Source organism: Syngnathoides biaculeatus, chromosome 15 (genome assembly GCF_019802595.1).
Source record: "Syngnathoides biaculeatus isolate LvHL_M chromosome 15, ASM1980259v1, whole genome shotgun sequence".
NCBI classification, from domain to species: Eukaryota; Metazoa; Chordata; class Actinopteri; order Syngnathiformes; family Syngnathidae; genus Syngnathoides; species Syngnathoides biaculeatus.
Genome location: NC_084654.1, coordinates 17954837 through 17967077, shown reverse-complemented (window position 1 = coordinate 17967077; position 12241 = coordinate 17954837). Strand labels below are relative to the sequence as shown.

Sequence of the window (12241 nt, the reverse complement as noted above, 5' to 3'; positions counted from 1 at the left end):
CAGAAGGTACACTGTACTACAGTCATTTAAAAAGAAAATGTGTTTATCACATGATGTAGACATTTACTCTCACCAAAATCAGACAAAAAAGGTTGTGAAATTGTTACAATTTCAAGTCATCCAATGCAACTTCTCTCCAGTGTAGACGCTTCGCTCGGAAATTCCAAAAGTCAAGCGTAATAACTTGAATGAAAACGTTGAAATGTTGGACTTGTGGTTACCTCAGTTTCCAGCTGGACGAGTTCCATGGTGGGCCACGGCTCGGCGATCTGTGCGAGCGGCATGTTGGCAGATTTCCCCCCCCCCCCACCTCCAGTCAAGATGCACAACTTGTCGGCCGGGGTACGGTCTCGGTGTCGGTTCGGTTCCTCGGTGCTGTCCTCGTTGCACCACTCGCGGGTATCAACAAACAGGTGCAATCGTTTGACTTAATTCGCTTCCCTCCAAAGTGATAATCCGGTCGGGAGTAGATTAAATCCAGGTACTATTAAGCAGTTTTTCGGCTATCAGTTTTTGACAGGCGGAAGCCCGTGTGTATCTTTTAAAAAAAAAATGCAATCCTGAAGGAATGAACCCAAGCCCGGACTGGCGTCACAGTCGAAGCCGAGCTCGTGTCCTGCCTGCTTGGTCGCCTTGCTTCCTCCTTTCGGTAGTAAAAATGGTCCGCGCAGCCTCCGAGCCGAGATTGTTATTGGCACACTCCCAAAACCGGGATTCATCCTGCCCTCCTTTTCTTTCTTTTTGTTTTTTTTTTTTTTGTTTTAAACCGCGGAACTCGGCCGACCAGGTTCGATGTCGCCATCACCAGGCAGAGAGGTGAACTGCAAATACGTCATGGCTCCACAGCACTTGCTTTTTTTTTTTTTTTTTTTTTTAGATTTACTGTACAAACACTGTACAGAAGAGTGATACTCCATAGAGAAGCGTTTCCTAATTGAGCCAAGGCACATACACCACTCACATAAAATGAAAATAAAATAACCTTTGGAGGTGAACTTCATCTGACCTTCTCTTAACATTTAAGATACATCCGTATCCAATAGGTCATGTAATATGTACCCTATTTTGACAATGTGATGTTAAATCGTCTCTCATTTAATAGTGTTTTAGTAAGATTTTTATAGACAATTATGAATTTTCAGGGGCGCTGCCATTTTTCCGAGTCAGTTTTTTTCAATTACATGTAATGTGGACATGTAACTATTGCTTTGCATGTCCACCTCACAGTTTTGAGGTTTGAATTTCAGGTGAGGCCTTCCTAATTTGTGGGGTTTGCATATCTTCCTTATGCATTGGGTGTTTCAGCCTCGTCCTGAATTTGATCAAATCACATTAAAATGAAACAAATATAACTCCTATTGTGAACGGATGTCTACATGACACGCAAGAGACAAACAGGACGTTGTGTGGCACTGTCTTTAAAATACAATATGGCCACCAGTGTAGGTCTCAGTCATGACACATTTGTGGCAATTTCAAGAATTTTATGCTTTTACTGACCAGTCCGCTCATATATTCATCAATTTTAAACCATTTTCTGCGTAACACGGATTTCTGTTTTGTCAAAGAATCGCAGCATTTTTCATTACATATAGGTCGTATGACTGCAACTGCCTAACTGCATCCACATCAGATCCTTCACCGATTAATATTCACATACGAAAGAGTCCCGGGTCGGATTTGACAAAATTAGAAATGTGCTGTGCCACATTGACATGAGACAATCTGCTACGTTATTATGGGCCAAAAAATTGGGAATTGTCATGCAGCGTGAACACAGCCTCAGATACTTCAATGTATTTGAATGCAAAATTATTGTTATCAATCCATCTACAGTATTTTCTAGTACTTGTCCTCATCGAGTTGCGGACAGGGCCTATCCTAGTTGACTTGGGGAGAGAGGTGGGGTACACCCTGGACTGGTCACCAGCCAATCACATGACAAATACAGGGGATGGAAAAATCCCCCAAAGCCGTGCACAAATAACACATTTTTGTCATATTAAAAAAAATGAGCCCGAGATAAAACATCTCAAACCATTTTACAGTATTAATGTGACCTACGACCCCTACAACTCAATTGATATTTAAATGAAGCCTTTTCGAAACAGGAGGGAAAAATAAACAATTGAGATGATTTGGTTGCACAAGTGTGCACACCCTCGCAACTGGGCATGAGGTTGTGTTCAGAATTCAGCAAATTCAAAACCCCGTTAAATGGGAGTCTGCGCACGCTGCTGTTGAAAGTGCTTTTGATTAACCCCGAATAAGGTTGAGCAGTTCCAGCAGGCTTTTCTCTGGATTTTTTTTTTTTTTTGCACTCACATTCAGTGAACCTGACATGCATGTTTATGGAATCCGGAAGAAGAGGAAACCCACATAAGCAAAGGGGAAAACATGTAAGCACCGCACAGGAAGAGCGGAGTGGAGATTCAAAGCCAGGAACTCTTGACTGTGAGGATGAGGTGCTGTGTGGGCCAAGATCAAAGTAGGCTATCAATAAATTAGAATAAGGCAAAAATACACGAGACAAAATATAAATGCGTTTGTTGACGTGCAGAGATGATGGGCAATATTCATCTCAGTCCTCGTTTTCCTTGTATTGGCTTTCATTACTGTGCAGGTGTACCTAATGTTATGACCAGTGAATGCATTTTGATATGCAATTACGTGTTATTTTTTTTTTTTTTTTGAAGGCGCGTTGGCATTGTCTGCAAGAAGGGAAGTGCGCATGACATTAATTAGAAAAAGCTTGTATTTTTGTTTGTGACGATGCAGCGCTGTTTGAGTGTGTTTGGGCTTTATCTGTTCCCATTGAGAAGAACTCTTGTCGTGAGGGCCCTCTATGATATAACACCCCTTCTGCCCACCACACTTCCCCACTCCTTTCAGCGGCAGGAGTGCTTTGCTTGCGGCCAGCGCCGGTTACCATTGGCAACTGGAGAGCATCAAACTGCAGATGGATCAGATGTAATCTTTTTGGGGGATTCAGATAGGCATCAAGGCGAGAGGCACGTGGCGCGAACAATGGGCAATGTGAAGTGGGGAAGAGGATGGGGGAAGATAATTTGGTGTCTTGTCTTTTTTCATGGATGTGTTTGCCAAAGCGGCCCAAGTGAGATTCACGATGAACTGTCATCAAAATGCACATTACAAAAGACATCATTTTGTATTGGAACTAATCTATTTGTCCACTTTTTATAGCGCGCAACTTTGGGGAAGAGGCAAGGAATTGCAGGGCACATATAGACAAACAACCATTCCCACTATGTTACACCTATGAACAATTGAGTCTTTGATGAACCTAACATGTTTGGGTTTAGAATGTGGGAGCAAGCGAGATTTACCTGGAGAAAACTTATTCAAGTACAGGGAGCAAATGCACAAAATCCACACAGGAAATGTACACTCGGAGGCCACTATTGTAGGATTTGAAGAGAGGAAAAAAAGATGTTCGAAGCACTAGTTGATTTCCATCTATCCATTTTCTTATCCGCTTATCCACACAAGGGTCGCGGGAGTGCTGGAGCTGTCAATGGGCAGGAAGCAAGCGGGCTACAGCCTGAACCGGTTGCCAGCCAATTGCAGAGCACATAGAGACAAACAACCATCACCACTCACAATCACACCTAGGGGCAATTGAGATTGTCCACTTAATGTTGCATGTTTTTGGGATGTGGGAGGAAACCGGAGTGCCCGGAGAAAACCCACACAGGCACGGGGAGAACATGCAAACTCCACACAGGCGGGTCCGGGATTGAACCCTGGACTTCAGAACTGTGAGGCTAAATCTTTCCAGTTGATACACCGTGCCGCCAAATATTTAATACTGCAGTTTAGCTTGTAGTGTATATTCTACAGGTAAAACGCCTTTAGTGGTAGCAAGTATTGTAATGAACAGGAAATTGAAAAAACAAGGGTGTCTAACATTTTTATATACAATTTTACATTATATAGTTTTCGCACCATAAATATTTTGTATATAGATGTACATTTTCTTATACATACAAACACACATATTCATCATTTAATATATACTTGTATATGATCATGCACAGGCATTGATCTCATTATTTAAAAAATAACTACCTTCTAATTGGCCAAATCCATTTCAACATAACTATTCAAGTTTATTGTAATGTTTTGAAGTATTTGAACCTGTTTTTCAGTTTTCATTTCACTGCTTTTCTTGAGGGCGGCACGGTGGACAAGCTGGTAAAGCGTAGGCCTCACAGTTTTGAGGTCCCGGGTTCAATCCTGTGTGGAGTTTGCATGTTCTCCCCGTGCCTGCGTGGGTTTTCTCCGGGTACTCTGGTTTCCTTCCACATCCCCAAAACCCACAACATTAATTGGACACGCTAAATTGTCCCTAGGTGAAATTGTGAGTGTGAGTGCAGCTGTTTGTGTCTATGTGCCCTGCGATTGGCTGGCAACCAGTTCAGGCTGTACCCCGCCTCCTGCCTGTTGAGAGCTGGGATATGCTCCAGCACTCCCCGCGACCCTCGTGAGGATAAGCGGCAAAGACAATGGATAGATAGATGTATTGGTATTTGTTGTTTCGTGCCTTAATATGACACATCATTGACCGTCACTGTCTTCTCTCTGGGTGGCAGTACCGAAAGATCCGAATGAACGATGAACTAAAGGCTCGAACAAAATGAACATCAAGTGGCCCAAAGTGACACATGAACCCCCTCCGTGATGCGACAGTGACATCACATCTGACAGTGGTGACTCAGAGTGGAACCCCAGGGTTAGCCCCCCCTTACTGTCAGCTTGAAGCAAAGCATCATGGGAGATGTGAGTCATTCCTGCACGCGAAGCGCTCAAACAGAGCATGACTTGAAAAGACTTAACCGTGTGTCGAGGGAACTCCGGGAAAGGAATCCTTGCGTTACTGCTTGATTATGTAAATGGTGGGTGTCACTTCCGCACTGACAAAATTATGCATTGAGGGATAGAGCTCGTTGTCATAAATTTTGAATAGTTTTGGACAAAAACTAAATGTTTTGCTGCTTTAATAGAAAAACTAAATGACACACCGATGCTGAACTCAGAAGAATTCAGTCGCTAGGTTCACAGGAGAGAAATCACCCAGAGGTTTGCACGATTAGCCTTGCAAGTTGCGACCAGTCGATGTGCACGCTCCTGCTCACCCTCAGGTCTAGTATACACTTATCGTAAATATTTCTTTTTATATCTGTGATCCACCCCCTACCCCCCGCATTATAAACCCTACACATGGAAAAAAATCAGGCCTTTATCAGTTTGTTGTACTGCGTGGACTGTGCGCTGATAATCTCAACACTGAACATTACAAACAAGAAGATTCTGTTCTGCCGCTGATTTAGAAGCAAATCCTTCATGGCAAAAATCGCATGTGGTCACACACGATCTAGCAAAAATGAAGAAGAAGGGACACTTCCAAATATGTCACACCAATTTATCCCGAGTGTTTTTGTGTCGGGACCGGAGGTGGGAGTGTTGTAAAATAGTGATGTTGTCAAAAAAGGCAAGCTTTTGAAAATACTTTTAAGAGATCATTTTTAGAGGAAAAAACGATATGGATCAGGGCATCTTTATTTATGACCGCTTAGATCACAGGTGTCAAACTCAAGGCCCGGGGGCCAGATGCCCCCCCACCCCCCACATTATTTTGTGTGGCCCACGGAGGCAAATTATCTGTGTCAACTTCCTGTGATTCCTGTGAAAATATGGACCAAAATTTCAAGTTGCTATATAAATGATAATGTTGGGCGGCACGGTGGGTCGACTGGTAAAGCATTGGCCTCACAGTTCTGAGGTCTCGGCTTCAATCTCGGACCCGCCAGTGTGGAGTTTGCATGTTCTCCCCGTGCCTGTGTGGGTTTTCTCCGGGCACTCCGGTTTCTTCCCACATCCCAAAAACAATGAATAATTGGACACTCTAAATTGCCCGTAGGTGTGATTGTGAGTGCTGATGGTTGTTTGTGTCTATGTGCCCTGTGATTAGTTGGCAACCAGTTCAGAGTGTACCCCGCCTCCTGCCCGTTGACAGCTAGGATAGGCTCCAGCACTCCCCATGACCATCGTGAGGATAACCGGCAAAAGAAAATGGATGGATATTATAAGCCTTTTTGTGTTGCCAAACATGATTAATGGCTGAAAAAACTCATTACCCTTGATTTCTGATTCCCAAACTAGTTCAAAAACTTCGTGTGTAGATATGCGGCGATTACATTTTTTTTTATAGCTTCACAGTCATAACAGCCCTCTGAGGAAAACCGTAACTACAATGTGGCCTGTGACAAAAATGATTTTGACACCCCTGGCTTAGACGTTCCTAATAATCACAGATGGTGTAGTGGTACACACGCCTGCCTTTGCGCTCAGCCTGGGATCGAGTCCCGCTCAGTGATGATTTCGATAACTGCCCTGCGACTGACTGGCGACCGGTTCAGGGTGTAGTCTGCCTTTCGCCTGAAGCCAGCCGGGATAGGCTCCAGGTTTATCGTGACCCTTGTGAGGATAAGCAGCTTGGATAATGGATGGATCGATAGTTAATCCTCAGTCATTGTGGTTTTTTTTGATTGCCGCAACCATTTATCAAGCATCATTGCATCACATTGCTGCCAGCACAATTGGGATTAAATGTAAAACAAGTGTAAAAACAAACAAAGCGTACAGTCAACAGAGGGCACTGGGACCCGTACACACTATTCTCATTAACGACGCGCTATAAGACATTTCATCCTTGGTGGAATACATCACAGTGCGAAATTGAATTCATGCCACGGGTCACATTTCACCAGCAGTACTTCCAAGATTTATGATGTACAGTTCATGTCCCATGCAGATGTGCTCAATGAAGCCACGTCTGCACCACGCAGCGGGCGTGATGCAAATTAATTAACCGCTCTAAAGTTGAGCGGGGGTAATTAGCGATCTCTGCTCACTGAGAAGAAGACAGTCCGCTGATTAAAACTTTCACTGACAGTGCGCCGTGATAAACAGCGTTACTCTGTTTGAAACGGCGGCGGTGTTATCGTTTGCCACGGCAATGGGCGCAGGAGAGTGCAGTCGCAGAGGAATGGAGTTCCAGAAATAGAGAGAAGAAGCGACTGGTTACATTAATTAAACCGATAATAAACCAAACATAATAAACCAATTATTCCTGCCTACCTAAGCTTTCAACCAATTAAAAGCGCTGATATGATTGTGACGTATGACAAAAAATTCTCATCCTCCAAAAGTGCGTGCATAACCTGTTTAGAACAAAAAACGTACCATAAAGAGGATAAACAAAAGAAACAAAAGGGTTTTTTTTTTTTTCTTGAGAATACGAGTTGTGTCCGAAAGGATCCAGGACTGCCTCACAAAGAATAGATTTAAAATCCGAATTACATGTTTTCCCCTTCAAAGTAAACCCATTGGAGTCAAACCTTCTCTGGCACACTTTCATGCACTCCTGGAAGGATTCTTCCGGAATCCCATTGAAACTCTCTCATTACAGACATCTTGATATCTTCCATAAGGTCTCCTTGATTGAGGTTGGGAAAGTTACGAAGAAAAAAAAAATCACATGGAACCAGCTTGGGTGAGGGGGAAGGTTCTTCTTTTTCTGGACCAGGAACTCTTGGATGTTCAAGGCAACGTGAGCAAATACATGACGCTCGCCTCTTCTCGGGCACTGAACAAAGCGAATGTCACAAGATATCTATTAATACACCCCAATTGATTGTTCGGGCCACTCAGAGGAGGAAAGCTTTTAAAATTTTCATTTTATTTTGCAACTATAATGAGAATGAGATAGGGAGGGTGGACGACTTCAAACACTTGGGGTCAACAATACAGAGCAATGGAGAGTGTGGTAAGGAAACCCTGAAGAAACGGGTCCAAGTGGGGTGGAATAGTAGGCGGAAGGTGTCTGGTGTTCTATGTGACAGAAGAGTCTGCGCTTACGATGAAGGGCAAAGTGGTAGCAGAAATAAAGATGTTGAGGTTCTCGCTCTGATTGAGCAGGTTGGAACGGATTAGAAATTAGTTAAGTAGAGGGACAGCCAAAGTTGGATGTTTTGGAAACAAGATTAGAAAAAGCAGACTTCGATGGTTTAGACATGTCCAAAAACGAGAAAGTGAGTATATTGGTTGAAGGGTGCTGAGGATGGAGCTGCCGGGCAAAAGAGTGAGAGGAAGACCAAAGAAAAGGTTGATGGATGTTGTGGGGGAGGACATGTGGACTGGAAGATGCACGAGATAGGCTAAAATGGAAAAAGATGACACGATGTGGCGACCCCTAACAGGACAAGCCGAAAGGAAAAGAAGAAGACAATGAGAACGAGAACAAAGTTTTTTTTCAGAAGATACGCACTTTTTTAATTCCCGTTACATTTGGTGATAGTCTCTCCACACTTTATTAATTCCGTAATTATCAATATGCATACTTGAAATCCATACATATTTACTATATGTGCTCTATTGGGTCACTGATTGTGTAGTGGTACGCACGCCTGACTTTTGGTGCGGGCAACGATGGATCGATTCCTACTCAGTGATGGCATTGATATTTGCCCTGCGACTGACTGGCGACCAGTTCCGGGTGTAGTTCGCCCGACGCTGGTTGTATTTGGCTGCGGCTAACCCTTGTGAGGATAACCGGTTTGGATAATGGATGGATGGATACTCCATTGGTATGGCTTGAGGGTGTCCATGTAGAACTTGCTTAGTATCGGGGATGTTTCAATTCAATTGATGTCGCAAAGCTGCTGTTATGAATCAGAGCAAAACTAGTTACCAATGACGAAAACTAGTTCTAGAACCCGCCTCACTACATGATAGTTCGGTGGCGTTCAGATGTTTTGCTCCATGTGCTGTGGGCCTTACATGCATGTTTTGGTAATGGGGGAGGAATCCATAGAACCCAGAGGAAACCAACCCAAAGACATGCACACACCACACAGACGTGTGTGGTTTCAAGCCCTGAACTTTAGAACTGTGAGGTGCACATATGTGCTAACCACTAAACCAAAGCGTCGTGAAAGTTGACGGAATCGTAGGCCGGATGTGCTCTTCCTTGGTGGTACCACTGTACAGTAACTACGTTCGAGCTTTCTTTGCAGAAAGGCTTCTCGTGTCTTCCAGAAATCAAGAATCCGGCGACTGCAGTTATGGGTGTGTTATGGAACACGTCGGGACTTGAATTTGTATCTCAGATATTTAGGGCTGGGCGAAACCCCTTACACTCCGAAACAGAACCATTTCAGTGATGTATAAAAATGACCAAACCTGAATAAGACTTAAAACGAGAGAGATTTCAGGAAGAATGGACAAATCCAAAGTACTCTTTGTTCTATCGATTAAAGGGATTAAACAGCAGGGGGTGCCAAATATCAAAGGGCAGCTTTTAAATGACTTAAAGCGTCTTTCTTGAAAGTGTGATGGAGGGTGATGTTAAACAGGCGAGCTGTTTGGAGGGGTTACATATGATGCATATTGTGAGATAAGAAAGTTCTGTTTCTCATCTCGCCTTATTCGTGTCTGTACTCGCATTTTCGCGGTCGTGAAACATCATCGCCGTCCGTGGCGTCACTTCCCGTGCTCAAGCCAAAAGAAGCGCCACCCATCACTGAAATTATTCACGTTATTCATGAAAATAAACCAAGGACAAGAGCTTGCTAAAAGAAAAAAAGGAGAGGGGAAGTAAAAGTAAGCAAGTGAGATAACGTGGATGCACAAGTGCGCACACCCTCTGATAAATGGGGATGTGGGTGGGTTGAGAAGCCTCCCTTTGCTTGTGTGGCTCTCGCTTCGTGGACGTGCATGCTGGTTCATTTAAGACTTTAAATTGTCCATAGGTCTAAATGCAAGGATGTATACACGGTGAATGATCTTAAATGTTTTGATCTAGTCAGTGAATTTGCTGGACAGCCATACGGGTAGTGATCACTCATCATAATACCCAGCAGGCACAAGACGTGGATTCAACGTTGAATTAACGTTGTTTTAGGTCGCGACGTCGAACAACCTAAATTCAACGTAAATTCCACAGTTGATTTTTTTACGTTGTCAAAAAGCGTTGTTTCAACGTTGATTCCTCGTGAATGTCGCAACTAACGTGATGTGTCAGTTACTGTCTGAAAATATTCCCATGATGCACTGCACATGATGCTGCCATTACGAGTTTTCAAATCGTCAGCCATCGTTCATTATGATTTAGAATTTTTATTGTAATTAATTAGATCTAAACTATCAGTCCGTCCGTCCAGGCCATTGTTTTTTCCCCCCCAGTGTTTTCCTGCTGTGAAGGCAATAAAAATGTTTCCCACACACCACGTGAGGCGTCCGTCGTGAGTGGTGGAACATCTGCTGCAGAGAGGCTAGCTAGCCGCCATTTCCACTCTCTCAATTACACTATATTTTATTTTGTTTGTCACATACTTTAAGAAAAAAGTTATTTGTTCTAAATGTTAAACATACATGTATTACTGTGGGCTAATTGTAATTGTTTGTAGTTTGACGCTGCATAATAAAGGTTTCAATCTCTAGTTTTAATGGCTCAATTTCCATGTAGCATGGCTACGTTGATTTTATGTTGGATTGTCACGTTAATGCAATTTACGAATACAATGTAAAAGCAATGGTGTTTCAACGTTGTAAGACAACGTTGATTCTAGGTTAGATTGTGACGTCGTCGCAATTTACAAATACAATGTTAAAACAACAAATTTTCAACGTTGGACCTAGGCGTTTTTTCAACGTAAAATCCACGTCTTGTGGCTGCTGGGTAGCCAACCTTAATGTAACCTGACCTATAAAGTATCCAAATACTGAGTGTCTCACTGTTTGAATCCAGAAATATTTGTTTTAACAGGTGATGTAAGGACACAAAATGAAATTTAAGCATACAACTATTCTATCTAAATTGTTTAATGTGTGTGAATTTAAGGGAAGACCAAGGGAAAATCTACGCCTGTGTCAAATGTAAATGTAGTTAAATAATTATAAATTAATAATTTGAAGGCAACTGAGGTAGGCTCCAGTGCGCTACGACCCTGAATACACACACACACACACACACACACACACACACACACACACACACACACACACACACACACACACACATGCACAAACAGTAGGTGGGTCTAACATTTTGAATTTGCAAATATTGGTTAAAGGAACAATTAAAAACAAAATGAATTCCTTAAAATTTGCTGACCAGTAAAGAGGATTAGGATTAGGATTCTTGTGACTGATCATGAAAAAAAAGTCTCAATTCTGTGTTAGTGAGGCTTGTGTTACGAGGAGCGTTATTTTAAAGTGTTATGACGATGCCATGTGGTTTTATAATTGTACATGTTTACATGTTTAATTGTACAGTTAAGCTAACAATTGTAAAACATTAAGTCAAATTGGGACATTCCCGTCGGCAGTCTTGTAATGTAATGGAGTACAAATACTAAAGTTAATTTAAGACCAGTTCTTGTGCCTGAATTTACTTTCATTTTTGTTATTTCTTCAAAAATGATCAGTGGTTGCGTAACATCAGAATTCCCACATTCTTATTTTGTATTTTTTGTATATTTGATGTTCATGACCTGATTTACAAAAGTCATTCACAAGTTGTTCACCAGTTATTCATTATTTAGGTATTTCTTTCCCCTATGAAAGATGCTGTTACAAAATAGAAGTGAAATGTTACCAAAATAAAATCTTGATATTACAAGAATAAAGTCATACCTTGTTTGAATAAAGTCATCCATCCACCCATTTTTTTTGCCGCTTATCCTCACGAGGGTCGCGGGGAGTGCTAGAGCCTATCCCAGCTGTCAACGGGCAGGAGGCGGGCTACAGCCTGAGATGGTAGCCAGCCAATCGCAGAGTACATAGAAGTCGCACTCATAATCACACCTTGGGGCAATTTAGACTGTTCAATTAATGTTGCGTGTTTTTGGGATGTAGGAGGAAACCAGAATGCCTGGAGAATACCCACGCAGGTACGAGGAGAACATGCACAGTCCACACGGGCGGGTCTGGGATCAAACCTGCGTAATCAGAACTGTAAGGCCAACGCTTTACCAGCTGAGGCACCGTGCCACCTGAATAAAGTCATGTTACCAGAAAAAAAGTTTAAATGTTATTACATTTAATATTATGAGACTGAAGTGGCACAGTTACCAGAATAAAGTTATGTAATGAAAATAAACTTCCAACACTATTATTATTTTTATCCTTATTATGCTTATTATTATTATTATTAAAG

The 12241-nt window shown here is 42.4% G+C and overlaps 1 protein-coding gene across 3 annotated transcripts in view; it reads right to left on the bottom strand.

Annotated features, from left to right (window-relative positions):
• The window catches only part of rps6ka1 (ribosomal protein S6 kinase a, polypeptide 1), a 64081-nt gene that overhangs the window by 51179 nt on the left and 661 nt on the right, over positions 1-12241 (bottom strand). The window contains exon 1 of one of the 3 annotated variants that reach the window (XM_061843394.1): positions 222-759. The exons of the other annotated variants lie outside the window; for them this stretch is intronic. Coding sequence (XP_061699378.1) covers positions 222-284 — 63 coding nt within the window. The 5' untranslated portion in view covers positions 285-759. Of the gene's footprint in view, positions 1-221; positions 760-12241 lie in introns of those variants that run through there. 3 annotated transcript variants of the gene reach the window in all.